Source organism: Falco cherrug, chromosome 15, assembly GCF_023634085.1.
Source record: "Falco cherrug isolate bFalChe1 chromosome 15, bFalChe1.pri, whole genome shotgun sequence".
NCBI classification, from domain to species: Eukaryota; Metazoa; Chordata; class Aves; order Falconiformes; family Falconidae; genus Falco; species Falco cherrug.
Genome location: NC_073711.1, coordinates 12,659,231 through 12,683,358, shown reverse-complemented (window position 1 = coordinate 12,683,358; position 24,128 = coordinate 12,659,231). Strand labels below are relative to the sequence as shown.

At 57.9% G+C, this 24,128-nt stretch overlaps 3 protein-coding genes across 9 annotated transcripts; 2 read left to right on the top strand and 1 right to left on the bottom strand.

Moving 5' to 3' along the window:
• Positions 1-7,169: 7,169 nt before the first annotated feature.
• CLDN2 (claudin 2) lies at positions 7,170-8,341 on the bottom strand. The gene has a single exon (XM_005439985.4). The coding sequence runs from the start codon at positions 8,330-8,332 to the stop codon at positions 7,637-7,639; it is 696 nt and encodes a 231-aa protein (XP_005440042.1). The 5' UTR covers positions 8,333-8,341; the 3' UTR covers positions 7,170-7,636.
• Positions 8,342-8,524: 183 nt separating this feature from the next.
• Positions 8,525-13,210, top strand: RIPPLY1 (ripply transcriptional repressor 1). Its single transcript, XM_027806504.2, has 6 exons — positions 8,525-9,088; positions 9,366-9,517; positions 11,156-11,468; positions 11,903-11,978; positions 12,551-12,621; positions 12,703-13,210. Exons 3-6 carry the CDS (start codon positions 11,377-11,379, stop codon positions 12,899-12,901), a joined length of 438 nt encoding a protein of 145 aa, XP_027662305.1. The 5' UTR covers positions 8,525-9,088; positions 9,366-9,517; positions 11,156-11,376; the 3' UTR covers positions 12,902-13,210.
• Positions 13,211-13,283: 73 nt separating this feature from the next.
• Positions 13,284-23,830, top strand: PRRG3 (proline rich and Gla domain 3). Of its 7 annotated transcripts, none has more exons than XR_008735307.1 (4): positions 13,284-13,364; positions 16,663-16,704; positions 17,461-17,544; positions 18,599-19,071. XR_008735307.1 is itself a non-coding variant. In XM_055727774.1 (4 exons), exons 2-4 carry the CDS (start codon positions 16,698-16,700, stop codon positions 22,051-22,053), a joined length of 705 nt encoding a protein of 234 aa, XP_055583749.1. In that variant the 5' UTR covers positions 13,284-13,364; positions 16,663-16,697; the 3' UTR covers positions 22,054-23,830. The 7 variants fall into 7 exon arrangements, 1 of the variants encoding a protein (XP_055583749.1); XR_008735303.1 differs by having other exon boundaries at positions 17,372-17,544; XR_008735305.1 differs by having other exon boundaries at positions 17,095-17,544.
• The last annotated feature ends 298 nt before the right edge of the window (positions 23,831-24,128 follow it).

Sequence of the window (24,128 nt, the reverse complement as noted above, 5' to 3'; positions counted from 1 at the left end):
TTGAACAGATTGCAAACAGTTAGTAGGCTTCATACTTTCACCTCTCTGTGTCTCACATTACTAGCAAGGCAAAATACATACCTCTTACAGCAGTACGTGGGTCTTTTGACATTTCTTGAGCTGATTTGTTTTCCTCAGTGTAAAGAAATAACACACAAAGCAGTCCTGTGATCGAGTGTTTCCTAAATGGATGTAACTTGGCAAACAGTGCAGCTATTAATTTTCCTTAGATAAACTGGTATCAAAGTACCTGGTTTTTAAACTGCGCTTCTCTCCTGCATCTCTCAAAACTTGCTTACCAGTGCCCATGCCATAAGGTTGATGCCGTAGTAGTTTGAGAGGATTAAGTTGTGCAGTGAAGATAAACACTTATTGCAGGTGAGGAGGTCAGAAAAGCATCTCAAAGATAAGGCTGTTTGGCCAAGCCTTCTCCTCCCAGAGCTCTCTGTGTCCTCCCTGTCAGTACCGTGCTGTGCCCCATGAAGTCCTGGGGCTGTAGCCAGCAGCACCGGCAAGGCTCAGGGGCTAAGCCCAGCCTGTCTTGCCCTTGCTTCCCAGCATTGTGGGAGGGCTCTGCAGGTGCAGGCAGGTGATGAGAGGAGCCAGGGAAGAGCCGTGCTGCATTTCCCCTCGGCTCATGCTGCCATGGGCAGCACAGCTCTTTGTCCCACCGGGGAGCTGGGACCTTTAGTACTGGGTCCTGTGGGCAGCCTCCCTCTGCTTTGCAAAGATCTCCCATCAGAAAGGGTAGCTGCACTCGGGGACAGCTGAGGGTGAACTTGTCTCTTCACGTAAGACCGGGCTGCCTTTACAGGGTGTTTTGTCCTGGTTATTCCTTTTTTTCCCCTGAGGCTTTTATTCAGCCAGAAGTACTGAAGCCGGGTGGATTAGCTGCATCTGCCTGTGACACCTGTGGTAAAACGTGCCTATTTTTGATTGCAGACTTACAAGCCAGGAATCAGCCCACGGGGCTTATGTGAGATGCTAGTCACCCTAGCACGTCTGGGAGAGGGGCTGTCTCGGTCCTGGGAAGGAGGCTGTAACTCACAGCAAGACCGTTGTTAGTGTGCAGGCCCTGGGACGTCAGCTACAGAGCCAGGTCTTCTGTAGCCAGCTCTGCCCAGGGAGGTGGGAATGTAATGTGTGTTAGCAGGCTCCTGGAAGCAGCAGTCCTTCATGTCTTGCTCCCTGGGGCTAGGCTATGGAGGCTTTGTGCTGGGAACTGCTTTTCCCTCCCAGGGGCTTGGCTTTGCAGCAGAGAGGTCCTTTCCCTTGCCGGGGAGCATCCCCAGGCCCAAAACGCCTGCTTTCCTTGCCTGGAAAGCAAGGAGCTAATTTCTTCTGTCTGCTGTCTCTTACCTGCCGGCCTCCCTAGGCACAGGCAGCCTGTGCCTCCTCTGCATGCAGGGAGATGGAGAGAGCAGCCTCGCACAGGCCAGTGGTGAAACGACCTGCCAGTTTGCCATCTGGAAACACCATTAAAATAAAGGTGGGTTGGGAAGAGAAGGCGACCGATAAGGGAGCATTCAGCTGTGGGGGAGAGCAGAGGTTAATTGCCCCCTTGCCTACCCATGCTCTGCAAGATGCGGTGCCTGGCCTCTGCTGCAGCTGGGGGAAAATCCAAAGGCAAAGGGCAGCACCCTTGTTCCTGTAAAAGTGTATTGGAGTAGCTCAAAGGGCATGGGAGCATCACGGTCATGGAGCCAGCAATGGCTGCAGTCTGCTCTGTAATGCCTGCAGACTCTCTGGGCTTCTCTGCTCTACTGACGCTGGAACTGGCTCCCCCCTGCTATGAAAAGGGCTAAAAATCTGGGTAGTGAAAATGCATCTGTTGGACCAATCTTGGGAGCAGCTGCCAGGTATAGCCAGTGGTGTGAGACTTTGCTCTAGTGACCTGAGAAACCTAGAGAGACAGCTTTTCTAGGAAAGCGAGTTCAAGGCAATCACGCTGTTTGTGATGCGGGTTTCCTGCTTTTAGCTTTTTTTTAGCAGGCTGGACATCCCAGAAATAGAGGATGTCCTAAGTTCTGTGAAAAAAGGCACCTGCCGTGAGGAATGATTAGTTCTCTGGTCTGGGAAAAGCTTCATCAAAGCACACCCTTCCTCTGAAATACTAAGCGGAGATAAGAGGCAACCCTAGAGCTGGTGAAGACTCCCTCATTTCTCTGCTTATGGGGTGACTGCTTGTTTCTTCCAGACTCCTGGCTCACAGCAGAGGTCTTGGGCTCAGCTGTGTCTGGGGTCTGAGAATCTTAGAATCATAGAATGGTTTGGATTGAAAGGGATCTTAAAGATCATCTTGTTCCAACACTGCTGCCATGAGCAGGGACACCTTCCACTAAACCAGGTTGCTCAAAGCCCATCCAGCCTGGCCTTATCTTCTAGGTATGAACCTGGGTTAGCAGATGCCAAAATGCTGGTGCCCTCAAGTGTACCCCGAGCATGGAGAGAACAGGCTGGTAGACTGGATTGCTCAGGGTGACTCTGCTGACCGGCTACTGTGGTTGTGGCTCAGTTTGTCCATGTAAAGGTGTCTGGGATCCTCTGGTCTTCATCTCTTCTGTACAGTGTGGTGCTGTTTAACTGTCAGTTGGCAGTGGAGCTGCTGGGGATGCAGCACAATTTGTGTTCAATTCTCTAGGACAGTTCTCCGGGGTAGATTCTGGTTAGAGATGGAGTCTGTTTTCAGTGATATGTCTGTAAAATCCCTGCAAGAGCTTACGTTTACGCTACTATAAAAGTGTGTCTTGCTGATAAAGCTTATTTTGCTCACTGAATTAGTGTAGGTTCTACTGATAACGCCTGCTTTCGCTGCCACAGATTGCACGTATGCTAGGTTTGCTGAGATTGCTAACCTGAAGCTCTTGTAGCATAGATTAGATTCAAATTATGGAGAAAGCTGATTGTGATGTTAATGTAATGCCTGGAAGATCAAACCTCTGTGTTCCCTTCACAGGTATCATGGTTTTCTGAGATAAATGCTTTTCATAACTCTCCTGATAAATTTCTGAGCTGTTGTTCAAACCCAGCCAGGAAGGTGCTTTCTAGCAATCTCCTCTGGTGCACCCAAAGGTCTCTGTCAACTGCAGTGCCATGGAGTTCATTCCGTCCTGTTGCCCTCATATCTTTCTTTAAAGACCAAAATATCCTTTAAAGCACCTTTAAACAGGTCTCTTCCAGGAGGCTGTGGGAAAGCCATGAGTCTGTGGACAGACTTTTCCTCTGACTGAGGGTGTTTTCCAAAGAGGAGCTGGTTTTGCACTACTCCTCACCTCCATTGCAACATCTCCTATTAGAACCTGAAGAGCCAGGCACCGACAGCCTCATGGCAGCGTCCCAGCTGTGTGACTCCAGACAGGGCCATCCCCAAGGCTTTGGGAGGGCAGGAAGCCTTTGAGGTAAAATGTAAGTGCAATCACCAGCCAAGCATCATAGATGCTCTGAGGTGAAACCATGAGGCTGTTTCCTGGGCTATGGTGTGGCTGCCAGTGGGGCCTGGGGCGTGGCTGGAGTGGGGAGTGCATCTCCCATTCCCACCAGCACAGCCCATGACCTGAGCTGTTGCTTAGTCCAGCCTGGGAGTTGGGATTTGAAGTATCTGAGAGCAGCCCCTCCCCATAGTGCATCCTCTGCTGCTCCTGAAAAGGCTGCTGTAATGCCATGGGCAGGAAGAGTGTCCCCTCTTCCGTGCCAGCTCTGGCTTGCTGAGGGCTGGGAGGCTCTGGTGCAGTGCGGGAGGCCGCTGGGAGTATGCTGCAGCTGGGAGGAGAGCGGAGGAATGTAGAAGCCCTTTCCAAGTGCCTCAGCCCATCGAGAACTTGGCCTGAATGTTCTTCCCCCTCCTGCTTCTGCTATCTGAACAGTTCCCGGGGGCTGCAGGCAGAGACAGGCTCTCCCAGCACCTGGCCTGATACTCCTCAGAGAGCTTGCGTGGACTGTTTGTTGCTCCTTCAGACCAGCTGTTCTAGGCAAGAATGAGAGGCAGGTCAGGAGTGCCAGAAGGAGCTAAACTCTGCTTGCCTGGAGGGCTGCATGAGGCAGGAGGCATGGGATGTGGCTGGGCCTGGGACAAACCCGTGCCCTGTCACCCTAGGGCATCCCTACCCAGTGCTCTGCAGGAGAAGAGGCTCTGCTTGCCCTGCACGGGCAGCGGCCGGGTGCTGCTGGGCCAGGGGAGCAGGAGGGTGCTTTGGCCAGGCCATCACCAGGGGTGCTGTGGATGGTGGGTGGGCTGCCTGGTGGGTAAGGGCTGGCTGCACAGGCCTTGGTGCAAGCGTGTGTTGTTTCTTCTTCAGAAGAAGTTGGGACTTTTTGCATGTTTCTCACAACATCCGATGAGGTTGCAGCCCCTGGCTCAGGTGCAGCTGTGGGTTTGGGTGTGCTGGGCATTTATAGAGCTCCTATTGCTTTTGAAGATAAGGGCATGTTAGTATTTTATTGCCCCTTTTCTTCATCTGAGGCACCATCCAGAGCAAGAAGAGAGGGGAAGGACTCATTTCCTTATGACAGAGGATTAGTTATTGCAGCCTGGCCCTCCAGCGAGGGGCTGCAAGGCTCCCTGCTCCACCTCGCTGTCCTGTGAGGTGAGGGCTCCAGCTCAGGAGCTCAGAGGCAGCCGTTTCCCGCACAGCCCTCTTCCCACCCCACCTCTGCTTTTCCCCCTGCCTGCCCATCCCCCTCGCATCCCGCTCCTGTCCCGAGCTGGGACCACGATCCTCTGTGGCTTTCCTGCAGGAAAACCCAGAGCACGCTCAACTTTTCCTGCTGAGCCGGTGGGGGGGCAAGAGGTGACCCAAGGGGCTGGCTCTGTGCTACGCTGGCTGGCTCAGCTCCATCGCTTCACTCATGCTCTCTGTCGGCGGAGCTGGCTCCTGGGGCAGTCTGGGCTCCCGTCCTCTCTGGCCCTGGGCTGGGCCGCATCCAGCCTGCCCTCAAGGACCCGGCTTATCAATAACAGGGAACGTGGCTATTGCGTGAGGCAGAGATAACCACTGCCACCACATCTGTGCACCCGGTGTCCTTCCCTTCCCTGTCCTCCGCTCCTGCTGGTAAAGAAGTGGAAACTCCTTTTCAACCTGCCTTGCCCTGTAGCCAAGTTTCACATCTTTGGGTAAGAAACTTCCCCCTCCCTGAGCCTACAGACGCTTAATGCAGGGGCTCCCCCTTGGCAGGGCTGGGGGCATGGGGGGCTGGGGAGAGGCTTGCCCCCTTTTCAGTGGGATGCTCGTCAGCTCCTCTCCTACTGTGCCACCGCTGAAGCCGGCGTGCTGCACACACGGAATGGGGGTCTGGCATTGCGCAGGTGAGAAAGAAACTCGAGGGGATGTTGGGGCCCCTTGCAGTGCCTCTGCCCTGTGCTCATCTGTCCAAACCACGGGTATCTCTGTACCCTAGCTCCTTGCCCTGCCTGCCCTTGCCTGCGCTGGCTGCCTCTCTCCTTTGGGAGGAAGCTGTGCAAAAGCTGACTCCTTTAAAACCAGGAATCTTCCCTTCTTCTGTTTGATTTAAAGCATTAATAAACGCAGCAGCAATCAAACTCCGAACTGAGCGGTTCAAATGCCCCTTTGTTTAATTAGTGGAGCCCCTGCCCGCAGACACAGGCAGCGCTGTCCCCCTGCAGCCTGGGGTGGGAGGCGAGGGGCGAGGACGTGGCACACAGGAATTTCTCCTCTTCAGAGGCACGACCTCTCCTACCAACTATTTTCTCGCCTCCTCTCTGCGTCAGCTGCCCAGAGACAAAACATTTATGGCTGAAGGGCTTAGTGAATTTGCGGCATTTCCTGGGGGACTGCAGCCGACAGGCTAAGCACCTTGCACGCTTTCTGTCTTCTGCATGCACGGCTCTTTTTTCCCCGTGGCAGCAATAAGTAACTCAGCTGGCCCAGGGCTGAGGCAGCACTTTGTCCCAACTTGGCCTTGGAAAGAGGGTAACTGGCCTTGCCTTGAAATCCACCCTGGTCCCCTCCAGCGAACGTCACCCTGGGGATGGGTCCCTGTGTGGCCCCTTGCTCGGTGAGGAGGGGAGAAAGCGTGACTCGCTGTTATCAGGAGCATGTTAACCCCATAGCAAATATGATTTCACTGGTGCAAGGGTAATGGTGACGTCTGAGCAGGGAACATGGTACCCTCCTACCTGGGACCTAATCTAAATTGCTTTATGAGGGGCCAGCAGGTAGACCAAAGCCACCGGACAGGGAACCAGGGCAAGGGGGTCCCCAGGCAGCCCTGTGCTGTGGCACGGCAGTGCAGGGGTTATTTTGCCTCTGGCAGTGGGATAGCAGAGGGGTACAGTGGTCAAAATGTACTTGCTCCTCGGTGGGCTGCAGGGCTGGGCTGCCTGTGCATCCCCCCTCCTGCTGTGCTCTGGCACGTGCCCAGCATCCCCCAGCGCCACTGGCAGCCGGTGCCAGCTGCCACGCTGCTGTTTCTGTGCGGGGCTGCAACCATGCAGGATGTCCCGCTGCTGCTGAAAGGTTGCTTGCCCATACCTTGCAGCCTGCTGATGTCTCACTGGTGGTGTTATTCCTCCCAAAACAGCCCCTGCAAGGACCTCCCAGCTCAGGACCTGCCTGCGAAGACCCCTCTGCAGCTGCGTTGGGGTGCTCAGCCTCCACCGTGGCCAGTAGCTCCCTCGGGTGCTCAGGACTGTGTTGCCTCCTGGGTGCTGGTGCACACAGCATCCTGGGATGGAGATGTGGTGATGCCAGGGCTCTCCCCACAGCTTGGGGACCTTGATGGTGCCACATACACCCAGGAGCAGCAAATCCCCTTTTGGTCACCCCAGTCCCAGTGACAGAGCACCTCTAGAAGCAAGCAGGGCTGGGGGTGGGGTGGGGTTGCCTGTTGTTAGCCCCTGGGGAGCTGTGCTTGCCCCTGCTGACACCCTTGCAGTGGTGGCACATGGCAACCTCCCAGTGCAGTGCCGGTGCCCAGGGACAAATTGTGCAGGGGAGTAACACCCTCCCCTCCCTGACAGCGCTCCCACCTGCCTGGGTTTCTGGGAGGCAAAGCCATGGGACGAGGGTGGGACAGGCCAGAGCAAGGACCAGGGGTGCCCTCTGCACTACGGACCCACCAGCTGGGTGAGCACAGCCCCCACCACAGCCCACCCTGCTGTGGGTGCTGCCAGGGCCCCTCGGCGCCAGAGGAAAGCTCAGCCACAGCCTGGCTAGAAACACAGATTTATTGCGACATTGGTTTGCAACCAGCATTAAACCCTCCCAGCAGTGACTCCAGACCCACGCAGACCCCCTGACCCTGCTGTGATACCTCCGTGGCCAGTGGGGCTGGTCGCTGGGGGCACAAGCCCACCCACCCCCATCCAGGCAGGCTTGCTGGGGCTGCAGGCTGGGGTCCCACTGTGCCAGGGGCTGCCTGCAGGCTTGCAACATGGAGGAGGGAACAGAAGCCAGATTCCGAGTCCTTCACCAATGCAAGCCACCAGCTGGGATCTCTGAGCAGTCACAAGGCTCTTGGGATCCCTGGGGAGAGAGCAGGTTCAAACCCATTAAGCACGTGAGCAAGAGGGCTGAGCGCGGCAGATACGGCCGTGTCCTCTCCCCTTCGTGTGCTCCCTTGGTGCTAGCCTAGATGCTTTGAGGAGCAGGGAGAGATGCCAGCCCAGTTCCCACCCACACTACACGTATCCTGTCAGGTTGTAGGAGTTGAGCTCGCTCTTGGTCTTCTGCGTCTGGCTGACGGAGGGCTGGGGGCTCTTGCCCGCCAGCAGCCGGGGCTGGTAGCTACTTGCATACGTGGCTGTTGGGTCCCGGGCAGGGCAGGAGGCACAGAGGATGATGCCACCGACAAGGGAGAGGAGAGAGGAGATGATGCCCAGGTAAAGTGCCTCCCCAAGCTCGAACTTCATGCTGTCAGGGATGACAGGGTTGCGGAAATCCCGCAACACCACATGGATGTTCCACACCAGCGGGATGAAGCAGAGCAGCCCCCCGAGGATGAAGACTGCACCGCCTGTCACTGCCACCCGGTCCTTGTTCGGCGAGCCCTGGCTGAAGACGGTGCACCTCATGCCCACAACGGTGAGGAGGCAGGCGAGGGAGGAGACAGTGCAGGAGCTCACCATCAGGGCTTGGGCCGCCTGGACATCAGCCGGCAGGTTGAGCAGGGAGCTGTAGATGTCACACTGGGTGATGCCCGTGCTGTATGTGGCACACTCCATCCATAGCCCCTTGGTGAAGCTCACGGCTGTTACGATGCTGGAGCCGATGTAGGAGCTGGTCTTCCAGCTGGGCAGCAGCGTGGCCGTCAGCGTGCCGATGTAGCCCAGGAACGCCACGGCATAGCCCAGCAGCTGGAGCCCCATGGACACCATGGTGGGGGCTGGCTATCGCCTCCCTGGGGCTTGCGGCTTCTCTCCCGGCTCTCCGGCAGCTCGGTCCCGAGTGCTTACCTTCCCATCGCCCTGCCAGCAGCTCCACTCACCATGCCACAGCTCCACCCCACTTGCCGGGGGTGCTGGTTTTGTGCGGGAACCGGTGTGTGGGTGGGAGCCAGCAGGAGGAGAGGATACCTGCAAGAGGAGAAAGCAATCCCTCCCCAATTAATGATTGATCCAAGCCTGTGGAGGAGCGCCAAGCGCCCTTTCACCTCCGCTATCTCCCCAGCCAGACTTCAGAGACAGAGCAGCACTGCCCGGGAAGGGTGCCAAAGCCCTCCCTTGCGCCGGGGCCATGGGCAGGGATGGAGAGCTGGCCGCTGGCAGGGGGAAGGTACCCACTGCCTTCCTGGGTGTCCCTTGTCTTCTGTGATGTCCTGAGACAAGGAAGCCAAAAAGCTACAGCTGCACCATGTTATTTGGGACCCGCCAGAGGCAATTTCAAGTGGTAGCTCTGAGTCTCCCCCAGCCAAAGAAGGGGGATTGCACCCTGTCTCCACCTGCATGGGGCTCACCCAAGGCATCTGCAGCCACCCACCCACCACCACCCTGAGCTTCTGAGGCTCTGGTGGGACAACGGGATATGCCCACCTGAGGTTGAACCACAGCTATTGGCCTTTCTGTGCTGCTGGGGACAACGATGGAGAGGGATGCGTGTCACAGCGACGCCTGCGTCCTCAGGAGAGCCCAGAGGTCTGTGGAGGGCAGAATTACATCAAGGCGAAGCACACTGGCAGTGCCTCAGGGATTCTTCCTGGAACTGCCACAGCCAAGCGGGGTGACCTGTCCCTCAGTGGGGTGAGCACACTGGGGTGCAGCTCGTGCTCACTGCTGCCGGTGGGGGGGGGGGTTCTGTCAGTGCTATCGCCTGCCTGCAGCCCTGGGCACAGGCATGGGGGGGGTGGCAGAGGCAGTGGAGTGGGATGGTTTGTTTTCCCTCTACCTTGTTTCAGAATTCTCCCTCCTGCAGCATCTTGCGAAATCGGACCGAGGCCGTGCCACGCCACGCCGACACTGCGGCCAGCAGCCTTTCGCCCTGGGAATGCTCCCAGCTGGGAGTGCCGCCACTGCCCAGTGCCTCTGCTCCTCTCCCTGTCCCCACACTGGCACCTCAAATGCTTGGTACCAGAGTTTCCCAACTTTCTGTCTCCTTTTCTATGTGCTAACCAAGACCTCCCACTCTGTCTCAGGGGCGTTACTGCAAAAGAAACACCTGGGGTGCTCAGGGTGCGGGCAAAAAGGCATGGGAGGGTCATGCCAGAGCTCTGTGGTACTTACGGAGGCAGCTGGAGACGCGGTGCGGGACCAAGGATGGCCACAGCCGGGGGTCACCCAGGACCAGAGGTGGCTGGTTGGGGCAGGGCAAGCAGCCGTGGCCCCAGCCTGGGGGATCAGGGGCTGCAAATTGTTTAGCTACAGCTTTGCAAAATCCACCTGCAAATCTCAGCCTGGATCAGAGGCTTATTGCAGATCAGAATTAAACCCTTTCGGCATCGGGAAGGATTGGGGAGCTGGGATGCCTCTTTCTGCTTGTATAGGGTATGTTCGCCTAAGTGGCTCAGGTCTGTGGCTTGCTGTCACCTTTCTGGCTGGTCTTGGTGGCCGGCAGGTGACTGCATACTTCTGTCCATGTGTCCACTTCAGGCTGCATTGTCTGCGTTGGGGTTGGAGGCACAGTGAAATGCCAGCAGGCTGAATTCTCCGTGCCTGCAGGGTGAGCTTGGGTTTGCAGTTTGCTCCTCCTGGCCCTGCTTGTCCTCTGCAGGGTTTGTTGTTGTAAGACTCCTGGCCCAAATGAGGAGCAAATGGAGACAATAATGAGGGCTGCGCTGGCCCTGTGCCCCCTCCTGCTCACCGGCTGCCACAGATGGAGAGGGGCAGGGAGGGCCCCTGGTGACAAATTGTGCTCAGAGCTGAGCAGGGTCTGGCCAGCGTTTGGACAGGGGTGTTTGGATGCTGGTAGCAGAGCTACAGTAGGGACCATTTGCTATTTTCTTTCCTTGTCCCATACTGAAACTCTCCTGGGAGCAGGAGGTGACCTGAGTGCTAGCGGCACCTTGCCTAGTGCTTGGGCAGAAGCAGCAGGCAGGGACCGGGGTGGTGAGCCTTACAACCTTGTATTAAGAATCTTTTCTGTATCTCCTGGTATGGACCACATCTCAAAAAGCCAAAGGAGAGGACGGGGGCATGGGCAAGTGCATGCTTTCCCCACTGTGCGGGAACGGGGACAGGCAGCTCCCTGGGATGATCTGAGCAGGAGCCGTGGATGCCTGAGCAGAACCATTGCCCAGCCTGCACCTGAGACCCACCCCTGCCATCCGTCTTCCCTCCCTGTCCCCTCGAGCATCCCATCACCTGCCTCTTGGTTGCTCTGTGCTTGCCACCACTGCAGCCCATTGCACACCCATCACACTGTCCTCATCAAGCCCATCACCCTGCACCCAGAGCATGCCCATCACACAGTTCTCGTCATGCTCATTACACTGTCCCTATCACAAGCCCACCACACTGTACCCATAGTGTGCCCGTCAGGCTGTCCCATCACATGGCCATTGCACTGTCCCCATCCCGTGCCCATCATGCTGCCTCAGAGCTCCTCATCCTTTCCCTCCCACTCCCCCACCTCTGGCTTTATGCATATGGCTACATAGAGCACTTCATCATCCTTGTTAATTGTCTCTCCCCTCCCCTGTTGCCCCCTGGAGATTTTCTCACAAATGGTGTCTAACTTACCCCTTCTGTGTTTTGCTTTTCCACCAGAGATCACAGCCCCTCCGCCCCCAGCCTCCCCCCAGCCCTCTGTTTACACAACTGGGACAAATTTCACACCCCAAGGACTGCTGTCCCCACACCCCTAGTTCCTCACTCCCCTGCCTTTGCCCCTACCCTGAAGAATTTGTGAGTCACTGGCCGGGGCTGGGCTATAAGGGTGTCTTTGCCAAGAGCCTGCAGCATCAGAGGGGACACTCTTGCCTGTGACCATGGAAGCTGCTGCCTGTTGCCTTCCTCCCCGTGGGCTCTGGGTGCCCGTGGCCAGTGCTCGCCCAGCCCCGGGGCTGGAGCAAGGGGGAAGGTACATGGCTGCTGTGCGCGCCCGGGAGGACTGGGGAGGGTGGGGAGGGCAGGGGGTGCATGGAAGTTGGGAAGCAGAAAGCTCCAGCTGGGTTTGGGTGAAGGCTGTGTGGCTCCCTGCTCTGATGGGGACCCCTCTGATCCTGGTGGCTGCAGGCGGGGGAGAGGTTGTGGAGCACAGGGAGCAATTGCGGGGGCTCCCAGGGGTGCTGGGGGGCTGTAGCAGGGTGAGGAGCACTGAGGCCAAAGGAGGTATGAGTGCACCCTCATGTGCCTGGCATCCCAGCCGTGCGTCTGAACAGCGGCTGAGCTGGGTGGGTGAGACTGTGGTGCTGGGGGTGTGTGGCTGCAGTGGTGGGGGAGCAAGGCAAGGGGGTAGTGGGTCAGGGTGGGATGCTGTCATGCTGTCATGCTAAACCTGCTCTCTGCATCTAGATCACTGCCTCTCTGGAGACCGTGGCTACCCCGAGTAGAGGAGGGAACCGGGTGGCAGAGGGAACAGATGGACACTGTGAGTTTTACACTCCCTGCTGCATCCTCCCAGCTTTCCTGCTGGCAGGCTTGGGGTCCCTGTTTGGCAGAAAACTAGCCTCTTGCCCCAGACCCCACCCCTGGCCCTGTTGCACAGTAGTGCTGTGCCCACCTCCCCTGGCGCGTCACCCCCCTGCCCCACAACCCACGCAGCCTTGCCGGGCCAGGGCCAGGGGCAGGCAGACGCTGCGGGGGCCTGAAAGGGCCCCCTGTTCTCAGGTCTGGCGGGCATTCCTGAGGGCTTTAGCGGGATGCCTGGGCATGAGCTTTGGAGCATGGGGGTGGTGTGTGTGTAGATTACACTGGCAAAGAGCCCGGTGGGGCAGAGCGGGGGGGTAGATGCCAGCTTGCTTTACGGGGGCATGAGGAACTAAATCCAGGGGGAGATGCCGGCTTCAGGGCAGGCTGACCCTGCAGGCATCTGCCAGGTCTGTGGGGCATCACCCCCACCAGCAGGACAGAAGGGTCCCTGCCCTCGCTGCCCGCTGGGGTCCCTGCGCACCCTGCAGTGGGAGCCCCCTGGCAGGTCCCATCCTGACGGTGTCTCTTCAGGCCTGGACTCAGGCGGCGGTGGGGGATGGCGGCCCCGACAAAGCGCTGATGTTTTTCCACCATCCGGTCAGGTACGTCCCGGCCGCCGGTGCCCTGGCGGGGGCTGAGGGCAGCGGCACACAGGGGCTCTCACCCCGGCTCTCCCCTCGCAGGCTCCTCTGGCCCAAGTCCAAGTGCTTTGACTATCTGTACGGTGTGGGGAAGAAGCTGCTGGAGAACTTCCCGGTGCAGGCCACCCTCTGCCTCTATGAGGACTCGGAGGACTCGGAGGAGGACTCGGACTCGGAGGAGGCAGCGGACACGGCGGCAGGCCCCCGGCTGCAGGCGGGCAGCCCTGGCAGGCCGGTGTGAGGGTGCGGCAAAGCAGGCGAGGGCAGGCCTGGCGGCACCGCGGAGGCACAGGCAGACGCCTGCCCAGCCAGCAGTGGGCACCGGCCGCGGGCACCGGGACACCGGCCCCCCGGGCTGCGCGGCCCGGCCCGGCCTCAGGGAGCGGCCGCGGGACGTTGACAGCGCCCCGCGGCGGCGTGCAGGGGACTACGGCTCCCAGGAGCCACCGCGGCACCTCCCGGCCCCCATTCGCTACCAGCCTCTCCCTGGTCGGGGGCGGAGCGCGGGGCCCCGCCCACTCCCCCCGCTCCGCTTTCCTATTGCAGCTGCGGGAGGAGGGAGGCGGGGCGCGCCGGCCGCGGGGGGCTCCTATTGGTTGGAGGGCGGGGCCGGGGCGGGGGAAGGCGGGGCGGGGGTGCGGCCTCCCCTCCCCTCCCCGTCGGCGGGAGGGAGCGGCTGCGGCGGGACGCGAGGCCGCCATGAGGTACGGGCGGGGCGGCGCTGCCGGGGCGCAGGGGGCGCGGGAGGCGGGAGGCGTGGGGGGGTGTCATGGAGCGAGGGCGGCGGTGGGGCGGGGGACAGGAGCTGCGGGACCGGTTATGGGGGGCTGGGGCAGTGGAGGTGGCAAAGGGGGTCCCTGGGCGTTTGGGGAAGAGAGGAGCTGCGGAGGTGGCAGGGGGCTGTGGGGGCGGGGGGTGGCGGTGGGCATGGGCTGACGGTGGGGCAGGGGGTGTGGCGGCGGCGGTGGGGCAGGGGGTGACGGTGGGGCAGGGGGTGACGGTGGGGCAGGGTCTGTGTGGCGGTGGCAGTGGGCAGGGCATGTGGTGGTGACGGTGGGGCAAGGGGTGGCGGTGGGGTTCATCTGGGACTAGAAAGCCCCACACATGGGTAAGTTCACGTGCGGGCTGAGGGGGCAGGTGAGCTGGGGGGGACCCTGCTGTGGAGTGACGCCAGAAGCTGAGGGTGATGGAAATAATTTGCAGTGGGGTTTGGGCAAGGCAGGGCCGGTGCTGGGATGGAGGGGCGGGTGCTGGTGGGGGCCAGGGCAGAGGCTGGCCCAGGGCTGTGCGAGGACTGGCCGTGTGGGGTGGGATCCGAAGGCTGTTTTGGGAGGGCAGGGCTTCCTGGCAGCCTGTGGGGACCCCATGGCCCCTGGCAAGCGGAGCTGGTGCAGCCTCTTCTCCTCACTGTGGATCTTGGCACAGAAAACCCCAAATATCGCTAGGATCCTGCTGAGCGGCTGGCAGCCGTGGCTACGTGATGCCAGAAGAGCCAGCAGCCTCCCTGCATGCTGTGGCATGTTGCTGGCATCCGTGGATCCCCCTGACCTGTACCAGTACCCCCCAGCCTAGTGAGGAGGTGCCACCTCCCGGTGTGCCCCCCACGCGCCTGCTGGAGGTCTGCGGGGGGCTGGCACCGTGTGCGCACCATATTTTACCAGCACGATTTCCTCCTCTGGCACTGGTGACAGGAGCGGGGGTGGAGATGGGGGGAGCCCGGGGGAGACACAAATGTGCAACTGCAGCATCCTCACTCTCATGGCTGCATCTCTCGCACCGCCTCACAGTTGCCTTGGCAACCTCCTATCGATGGGGTATTTATAGACAAGGCGAACGCGTGTTGGGAAGCCGGAGGGGGGGACCGGGACTGGGTGGGCGTCTGCTAGGTCAGCCGCTGGCTTCAGGCTTCTCTTGGCTTGCACGGCTGTGTGGAGGCAGGAGGGATGCTGTGCGGTGGTCCAGCTTTTCCTACTCATCGGAGCTGGGAGAGGTGGTTAGGAATTTGTGTGTGGAAATAAAAATAAGTGTCTGGGATGTCTGCCCTTCTTGCAGGCATCGCTCATGCTTGTAGGCTTGCATACACCTGCCTTATTGTTGCACTGGAATAAACCATCTCTGAGCTGTGACACTGGGTGCATTGGCACAGATGCTTAGAAAAAAGTTAAAGACAAAATCTTCCTGATGCATTAAACGTGTTGCCTGATGATGTGGGTTATGGAGCTGGAGGTCCTGACAAATGTGATCTTGAATATTCTTCCGTGTGTCTGTTCTCCTGTCTGTCAAAGGGGGAGAATGCCTGTAACAACGAGTGATGCAGAGGGTTTGTGTGGAAACTGGCAAGCTTTCTGTGCCATGTGTTCTTTTGTCCTGTGAGTTTTGGTCTCTTAATAAAACCTGATGTCAACAAAAGCAGGTCAGGTGGTCCTGCTCAGAGCTGACAGCCTTTGGGGGAATGCATGGATCCAGAGACCTCTCAGCTGCCCTCATATCCCCCAGGATGGCTCAGAGAAGTGGGGTTGGATGTGCAGTTTCTCAAGAAAAGGCCTCCTGGTGTGGACTGTGGGCGCCGGAGTTGGCAGACCCCTCCTATGTAATTCTGGTGCTCTGCTGCTTTCCCTCCTGCTTAAACTTCAGACTGAGGTTTGCAATCTTAGTTTCGCAAACTGTTGGAAAGAAGCTGCTTTCTCCCTCTGGAGACAGCTCTGGGCTTGCTTGGCCTTTTGCCGCTTTTGGTACAGGAACCTCAGAAACCACAAGAAACCTGATGTTGGCAGGGAGAGGTGCTGGATTTACTGGGAAGGTGGCTGTTGGTGAGGTGTGGTACTGCCTACTGTGGTGGCGTGCAGCAGCCGTTCTGTGGCTGGATGCCCACCTTTTACCTGAAATGAGAAGTGTGTTTCCAGCTCTGCTGGCCCCACGGACAGCTCTGTGCTGTCCCTGACCTCGCTCCAGCTGAGTGGATTCAAGCACTTTTGGGATAACTCTCAATGTCTGAAGTCCTGGATCTGAGATCAGCATCTGCTTTATTTTCTGCTGTTTCTAACTGCATTTGCTCCTTCATCCACAATAAATCAGTGTAGAAGCTGGTTAGTCCTGTCTCTGTCTCCTGACAGAGTCGTGGCTTTGCCATGTCACCCAAGGTGAGAGGAGATGAGTTTGCCCAGGATAGTCTGATTGGTGGGGCATTGAGCACAAGGAGAAGACAAAGAGTGGAAAAACAAGTGAGTGAAACTCCTGCGAGCAGAGTAGAATATACTCCTCTTCTGCAGGACTTTGTTTCGCTCTTGTGGGGTTTTGTTTAGTTTAGTTTTGCTTTTGAAGCACAAAAGGTGCTTTTCCAGCTGGAGAGCTCTTGTCCTGGGTTTGTGGGGAGCTCTGTCAGTCTCGCTGCTGCCCTTAGCTTGACCCAACAACCTTTAGGAGATGCATGTCCTTTTCTTTCCTGCTGTGTAGTCAGCTTTATGGCAGTGCAGAAAACAGTATGGCCATGCTTGTTGCAGATTCTGGGTGGGAGTTGCGGATGTGAGAACTGGCATGGCTGTGAAGTTGATTTAAAACAGGATGACTGCTTTACCTGTATCCATCAATCTCTTGTGGAAGGCAAGAGCACCAGGTTGCTCCCAGCAGCTTCTGACACACAGGTCATCTTATCTGCTGATGAGATACAGGGACTGTCCTTCATCCAGTTCTTCCCTTCCTGCTTTGCTTGTTTGCAGCCCTCTGGGCTGCTAGGGCAGGACCCTGGGCGGGTGAGCAAGTATGGTGGAGGCCTGCCCTGGGCTGCGAGAGAGCTGAGGGTGCCCTCAGCCCCTCCAGCCACGCAGTGAGTGGGGAGATGGTGAGTCCTTGGCCCTCTGAAGAGGTGCTGCTTGGCTGGGGACTGTCGTGGGTTCGCCACAGCGCCCTGCTTTCTGCATGGATCTGACCCTGGGTGATGGAGGTCTTGGGCTTCAGGGGGTGAAACTGAAGCTGTCAGTGACTCTCCTGTTTTCTTCCCTGCAGGTAGGCAGGAGCCCCCTGTAGCCGAGTGAGGCAGCATGGCAAGTAAGTGTTCCCCAGTCAAGACGGAGAGATGGCGGTGGTGCTGGAGGAGAGAAGGGGGATATTTGGCAGCCACCTCTCGAGGAAGGGGTGCCTGTGCTTTTTTGGGGGTGTTACTGTGGGGAGCAGATGCCATCGGCTGTTGTCACTGGTTGAGGCTTGAGGTCTGGCCTGACCTGTGCTTCTCTCTCTCCTGTGCAAGGTGGGAGTTGAGGTGGTGCTGAAGGGCTGGCCTCTCCAGGACTCCCGCTGCACTGCAGCATTTCTTTATTTGCATGATGCTTGCTGTCCAAGGCAGGCCTCCCTGAGCCTCTTTGAAGTGTCTGGCCCCTCTGCAGGGGTTGCCAGTCTGTGCTGACATCTAGCAACAGTGTTCCTCTTGGCCCATGACAGACATCCCACGAGGTGCCAATCCTGGGGGCCACGCTGCCTTGTAGCCTGTGTGGCTAGTGGCACGAGGGCTCTGCATTCTCAGTGGATGGGCAGCTGTCTAACTCGGCCCTGCTGGGAGCTCGCTGCATCTTGGTGTCTGGAGGAGTGCCTGGCAGATGGAGCTGCTCGGGGCCAGCAGCTAAAGCTGGGCAGAGACGCGTGAGGATGCAGGGTGGAGGATGGCGTGTGGTCTGTAAAGAGCTGGACTCGACCCTCCCTCCTCGCTCTTACTGGGCAGCCTGCACAGATGTGATGCAAAGTGATGGGAGCTCAGGGAGGACGGCAGTTATGAATGGGGAGATGTAGAGATCTGGCTGGAATCTCCAGATTTGCTCGAGGTGTCGCCAGAGCCAGCTATGAAGGTGGAGGCAGTAGCCACTCTGGGCAGGAGAAGGACCCCAGGGATGACAGGTATGCCTTCTTTCATTATCTGTGCTATGCTAGCTGGGGCAGGCAGCAGCGATCTTCGGGCAGTGCTTTTAAAAGGCAGTTTTAATCTTCTGTTAATGAGGAAGGTACCTAGCTGGGTCCCTGCCTTCCTCCATCACTGCCTTTTCTCCCTCCCAGGAGCTCAGGTGCTGGCTCACCAGCACTTACTGGTTGTGGGAGATGTCCCATGTGGTGGCAGCGTCCCCCGCCAAACAGTCCCCTTTGTGGTGACCCTGACATGCAGAAGGGGCATGTGGTGGTCAGCGTATTCACTGTCATGTGCTCTCTGGCAGCGTGCAGCAATGGCTGTCCCTCCGCAGACACAGCTACGTGACACTCTGCAGAGAAGCAGCCCCAGGGGTGTCCCCCCACGCCGGGCAGCAGAGCTGTGGGGCAGCAGAGCTGTGGGGCAGCAGAGCTGTGGGGCAGCAGAGCTGTGGGGCAGCAGAGCTGTGGGGCAGCAGAGCTGTGGGGCAGCAGAGCTGTGGGGCAGCAGAGCTGTGGGGCAGCAGTGTGGCCCAGCCTGCCGCCACCAGGGGCCAGCAGCGCCTCGGGAAACCCAGCAGGGATGCAGTGAACCCGGCTCCTGCTCCTGCTTCCCCTGCCTAAAGCTCTGATCTTTCCTGAGCACCGGTTCTCCAGCTGGTGTGGGGAGGCTTGGAGAGGCACAAGGGGTCAGTACTGAGGCTGCTGGGCCTCGGGAAGTCCCCTCTGCCCCGCGGTTTGGGGACAGTACCTGCTTAGCTGTCTGCTTCTGGTTCAATTGGGGATCCAGGCTGGAGATGAGAGGTGGCAAAGCTCTTGTTTCCTGAAGGCCACTGCTTTTCCTGCTGTGGTCCCCAGGGCACGTGGGTGGTCTTTGCGCTTTTCCATGTAAAACAGGGGAGGGAGCAGCGACTTAGTTTCTGCTTTTCTGCCATTTCCAGGTCCCTGAGGGAAATTGGATGAGGGGAGAGGCATACATCTCCATCACAGCATGCTTTTAGTTGGACATTGCTGGTGATACCTGCCTGTCTGTTTTTATTTCCCGTCACAGTGGCCAGTTCAGCGTGGCAAAGCAGGGAAGGGGTCAAGTGATGTATCTGCAGGGATGAAAACCCCTGACAGTGAGATCTGTGGCCAAGCTTGTTGCTCCAAGGTGTGCTGAGGAAGTTGGAAGGAGGCTCAGACTCAAGTGCTGAGGAGGGGAGAGTTGATACCGCAGCTCGGTCAAGGCGGGAGGCAGAGGAGGTGAGGCCAGACTTCTCCAGCAAAGGATGGGACATTTGCAGAATGGATGGTGTCTTTGCAAAATTTCATCTCATTCTGGAAAGGCTCAAGAGAAGGTCAGCCAGTCAACTTGCTCCCTCTCCAGCCAGGATAGCCCTCGTCAGCTGTGGAAAGCCAAGGCAAGCTGATCCCTGCCCTCCTGCAAGATGCCTTCTGTGCCTCTTGAAAATGCTTTTTTGGTTGTCGTTGTAAAAAGAAAAACCACAAAAGGTTTGCATAATAAAGTTGATTCTGAGGGAAGGTCTCTGACTCACATCATTCATGCTGCTCTTCATTCGCACCTCAGTGGTTCAGCCCTCTGCAAACTCTCTCACTGAAGTAAGCCATCAATAAATCATGGGGGGACAACGCACCTACACAGCACAAAAAGAGCAAAGTGCCTGCAGGCATGGGATGGTGTAGCACAGTAGTAGTTGCTTATGCCAGGGTCTTGTCCCTGCCTTGATATTTACAAGTACTCTCACAAATACCTTGCTGTATTGTTTTAGGAGCAGGATACATGGAAAGTTAAGCAGAAGGAAACCTGCTGGTCTCTCTGGTAAAAGGCTCCTAATGGAAGAAGTTGGTAGCTTTTTACTGTTGCATTTGATCTTCAACCAAGCTCCTTGCTGAAGGAGTATTTTTGTGTTACAGCTGAGCTGGTCTAATGGGAGTCTCCATTGCCTCCTTGTCCTGCATCTGTTTATGCTGCTGCAGTGTGAGTTGGTTCGTCTGGTTGATCCGATGGAAGACTGAGCCTGAGGGTGAAGGAGGTAAATAGGTTTCTGTGGATCAGCCAGCTGAACCGATTCATCTTCCTCAAGGGAAGCAGCATGATTACGTGGCTTGGTGGGAAAAGGTGGTGCCAGTCTACTGCCGAGTGTGTTGAGCTGCATTACAGAAACTCTTACAAAATGCATGCATGGGATGTTTGGCTCCTGGAAGGATTGTGGTTTGTGTGGAGTTTCTGCTTTCTGGGCAACTTGTTTGCCTCTCCTGTGCTGCTGCAGGTCGTGGTAGGTACTCGCTCCCTGCACCCCATGCAGGTCTCCCTCCTGCAGTGTGTGGGGGGAGAGGCTTTGAAAGGGCTGTGTCTCTTGCAGGCAGGAATGTGCTGCTCCTGCTCTGTCTGGCTTCCTGACTGCGTGCTCTGTGGGAAGATCTGATGTGGGCAATAGAGTCTCCCAGGCTTTGGGAGCGGAGGAAGGTTTGTGAGGCCTCTGCACCAAAATGCAGTAGGGATGAGAAGAGAGGTTGCTCAAGCCCCTTCCAGTACCTGAATCATGACCCCCTGTGCTGTCCCTGTGTTTTGGGATGTTTGTCCTTGTTGGGCCCAGGCCTGGGAGAAGACACAGTGGTTTCTCTGGGACCTGAACAGCATCCCTGAAGCCAGCTGAGCTTGCATGACCCCGCAGCAGCTGGCAGCAGGGACACCAGCTTCCAGCAGGCTGTCTGCCCTCCTCCTAGGGGACTGTGGAGGTACGAAGCAGGAGAGGAGGCTCTGGGGTGATGTGCGGGGGGACTGTGGGATGATGCGCACTGCACTGTATGTTGTGAGTCCATCTTGGTGCTGGCCCTGTGTCATGGCAGAGAGCTCTGCATCCCGGCCTTGTAGGGTCTTGCTCACCCAGTGGGATCTCCCTTGCCCTGCAGCAAAGGTGCAGGAAAGTGAAATCCTGTCAAGGGCAAGAGATTGAAAACAAGTGGTTTTGGAGCCTTCTGTCTCCAGCTGCCCTGTGTGGTCTGCAGCTGCTGCTTCCAATGTCTCTAGCATCTCAGCCCTGCTGGAAAGGATGCTTCTGGTGCCATATGTCTCCAGGCAGACCCCAAGATCCCTGTGCTCCTCTGCTCTCCCTCACTCTGCTGTGCTAACTGAATTGTAGCCCTGGGCTTTCGGTGTTTCGAACGCCTGTATCACCAAAATTCTGTGGGAAGCCAGGTTGGAAAGCCTGGCTAGACAGAGGCCAAATGTGGGGTTGTCTCTGCTCAGCGTGTCTCTACCTTCTGTGTTGCAGTGTTCTTGGGGGCCAGGAATGCCCACTCGGTCCTGAAGCGCTTTCCTCGAGCCAACGGCTTCCTGGAGGAGATCCGGCAGGGCACCATCGAGCGGGAGTGCATTGAGGAGGTTTGCAGCTATGAGGAGGTCAAAGAAGTGTTCGAGAACCAGGAGAAGACGGTGCGTTTGACCTGCCCTGCTCCCCAGTGGATGTGTGAGAGCTTTTGCCTTAGCAAGTGGGAGGCAGAGAAGGGGGCAGCAGCCTCTCCTGTTCCCTTTGTCCTCTTCTGTCCGCAGGCAGAATGCTGTGGCCTCACTTCCCAGCACGACTTTCCCTTCCCAGGCAATGCCCTTAACGTGGTATTGCCAGGACACTCTGCCCGCGGCTGCAGGTTGAGCTGGCACTGCCATGGCACATGTGGGAAATCTGTGCTGTTGTCCCCGACTGTCCACGCTGGGGCTGGCGTTAGCCAAATTTCTCCCTGCTTGGTATGGGGACTGTTGGCCGCTCTTGAGGGATGTTCCCGCGATCTTTTGTGTTGGTTCTCACAGCACCTCAGGTGCTGGCAGCTCTGATGAGAGTGGTGGGGGACGGCTGAAAAACCGCCTCTTTTGTGGGCCTAGGGAGGGCACTGATTATTGCTGGTGGTGGTCAGGGGGTGCTTGTCCCACCTACAGCATATGATGGTTGCTTCTCTGTTCTGCCACAGATGGAGTTTTGGAAGGGCTACACCAACTCAGTCTACTCTGTCAAGGACCCCGGGCACAGCACGGAGCGCTCAGACGCTATGTACGTGGTAGTGCCCCTCTTGGGAGTGGCTCTTCTGATAGTCATCGCCCTCTTCATCATCTGGAGGTGCCAGCTTCAGAAGGCCACCCGCCACCGCCCTTCCTATGCCCAGAACCGTTACCTGGCCAGCCGAACGGGACGCAGCCTCCCCAGGGTCATGGTGTACCGGGAGCGGTCGCAAAGCCAAGGGGAAACGCAGTATCAGCGAGAAGCGAGCAACCGGGTGGCTGGAGATGGCAGAGCTGGGGGCACCCCCCAGCAAGATGGCACCCTCTACCTGCCGGAGCATTCGGTCTCCGTCCTCTCCAGACTGTCCAGTGCCACCCCTCCGCCTTCCTATGAGGAGGTGACGGGGCACCTGGAGAGCAGCAGTGGCGAAGAGACCAGCGTCTCCTACAATGACCCGCCGCCCAAGTACGAAGAGATTGTGGCCAGTGCCCCTGCTGCAGGCAAATAGTGGGTCTGCCTCCCTCCTGCCTCTTCACACACTTGTACTTACCCACCCACCCTCCCTTCGCTGTGCCCGGGACCCCCTGCAGGTGCCACTGGGCACCCTGTCTCACCTGTACAAGCTGGTGCCATCACACAGTAGCCTTACCTTCCTAACCAAAAATAGCTGTCCCCAAGTGGGGTGAGGCTGGGCTGCAAGGATGGCTCTGGAGCCGTCCAGCCATCTCCTGGCCCTCACTCCCTGCTCACGTAAGTGCTGTAGCAGCCAGAGCAGAGTGGGAGCTTGTTCCTGGCTCAGTGTGGGGGTCTCCCCGTGATGCATTTGATTTCCTCACTTCCCCCTCAAACAGACATAACATTTTTCATGATTAAAATAGCCTCGCTGCCTCCCCGGGGCACTGCTCAGCCTTACCCCATGTCCTCGCTGGGCCCTGTTTTGCTGCGAGGGGCTCTGATTAGGAGTTGGGGATGCAGGAGCTGTGCGGTGAATTTCTGCCAATCCCCACAGTCGGTGCCCATGCTCTGTGGTTGGGGACAAAGTGCTTCCCTTGAGTGGATTTGCTGCCAGGTGGGAGTGGGGAGCCTGGTCCATCCTGTGGTGCCTGTAGCAATACTCACTGTCTGGAGATCAGGGAAGAGCAGGCAGGGAGGTGCTCTCTGATCTCCTAAATCCCTTTGGAAAGGGGGAAAGGCTCATGGTGGTCTTGTACATGAGGTAAGTGACTTTGGAGTAGCAGGTCCATTTCCCAATGCTCTCTGCTTTCTCCCTGTGGGGTGCTGGGCAGCTGGAGGTCTGGCTGCAGCGGAGCTGGCCGGCAGGGTCATCTCTTACCTTGACCAAACGTGGTCCTGTGACTTTGAGCGGTGGGGATGCTCCTCTTTCGTGGAGCATAGCCTGTCCCGTGTCTGCCCCAGAGGTGGGGTGCCAGCACAGGGAGCCTGCAGATGGGCCAAACCTCCCCTCTCCTTACCCCAAACCTCTCCATCTTGCCTGGCCTCTCTTTGTCCTCCAGAGCAGGTAAAGGGGAATGTGAAACCCCAGACTCCTCCAGGCCCCTCTGGTGAGCAGAGTGCTTGGTGGCCGTGGCATGGGAGGGCCTGCTGACAGAAGTGGCTGCAGAGGTGAGAGCTGACTGATCAACCACGCCACGATCTGGCGATGCCGGTGGGTCAGGAGTAGGGCCAGACCCTGACTGGGTGGTTGTGGTGCCAGGGCAGAGAAGAGCCAGTGTCCCCTTTTCTTGGGCAGCTGCTTTTGGGGTCCAAGCAATGGAGCTGTCTTTGCCCAGGCACGTCTGATGGGTTAAAAAGGGGATTGCGCTCACCAGCCCCCCAGGAGTAGCCGAGAAGCTCCCAGCACTGCCACCCCTCCTTGTTCACCCCAGCACCAGTGTCCCCAGCACAGAAAGGCTATTGTACATCCACCGGCCGCCTGCCCACCGCCCGGTCCCAGCAGTGCTCTCACAGCGGGTGCTTCAGCCCAGGGCTGAGGCTTGCTCGGTGCGGCTGTTCCTGGGGCGGGACACGCGGGGCTCGAAGCTGCTGGCACCTCGTCTGTCCCCTCCCAGACCTTTACTCTGCCTTTCGGCCTTAGCAGATCTGGGTTATGGGAAGACCTGACAGCGAGCATTGGGGTCAGAGCCTGGAAAAAGACCAGAGGGAGCCAGAAGGGCGCTCTGCATCCTCTGTCTTTGATGCTCGGTCATTATCCCTGCAGTTTGTATTCTGTAAAACTTGGTATATTTGTGCAAAAAAAGGTATTTATTAAAAAAACCCTCACTGTCTGAGTGGCACAGGGTGGCTTTTTCCCACAGAGGGGATGTCTTGCTGGGTGCACCTGGTTTTCCATCTTGTGGGGTTGCTGGGGCTCAGCTCTGTGGGCCAACAGAAGCAGCTGTGGGAAAATGTCACCAATACTCCCCCCAGGCACGGCTGCATCACAGTCCCCAGCGAGGAGGGGACCATCTCGGGAAACTGGGTGTGTGCACTGCTGTGGCGCTGGGAGTGAACCGCACGCATCCGACACGAGCTTTTGACTTCCCTGGGCACTTGGTACAACTCTTGGCGAGAGTCCTGTGAGCC

What these genes read in the sequence shown, in the direction of transcription:
- CLDN2 (XM_005439985.4), bottom strand. Translation starts at nt 8,332, where the DNA reads ATGGTGTCCATGGGGCTCCAGCTGCTGGGCTATGCCGTGGCGTTCCTG.
- RIPPLY1 (XM_027806504.2), top strand. Translation starts at nt 11,377, where the DNA reads ATGGAAGCTGCTGCCTGTTGCCTTCCTCCCCGTGGGCTCTGGGTGCCC. An exon ending in GGGCTGGAGCAAGGGGGAAG is followed by an intron (nt 11,469 to 11,902) that starts GTACATGGCTGC and finishes CTCTGCATCTAG; the next exon opens with ATCACTGCCTCTCTGGAGAC. An exon ending in TTTTTCCACCATCCGGTCAG is followed by an intron (nt 12,622 to 12,702) that starts GTACGTCCCGGC and finishes CTCCCCTCGCAG; the next exon opens with GCTCCTCTGGCCCAAGTCCA.
- PRRG3 (XM_055727774.1), top strand. An exon ending in TCGAGAACCAGGAGAAGACG is followed by an intron (nt 20,987 to 21,516) that starts GTGCGTTTGACC and finishes GTTCTGCCACAG; the next exon opens with ATGGAGTTTTGGAAGGGCTA.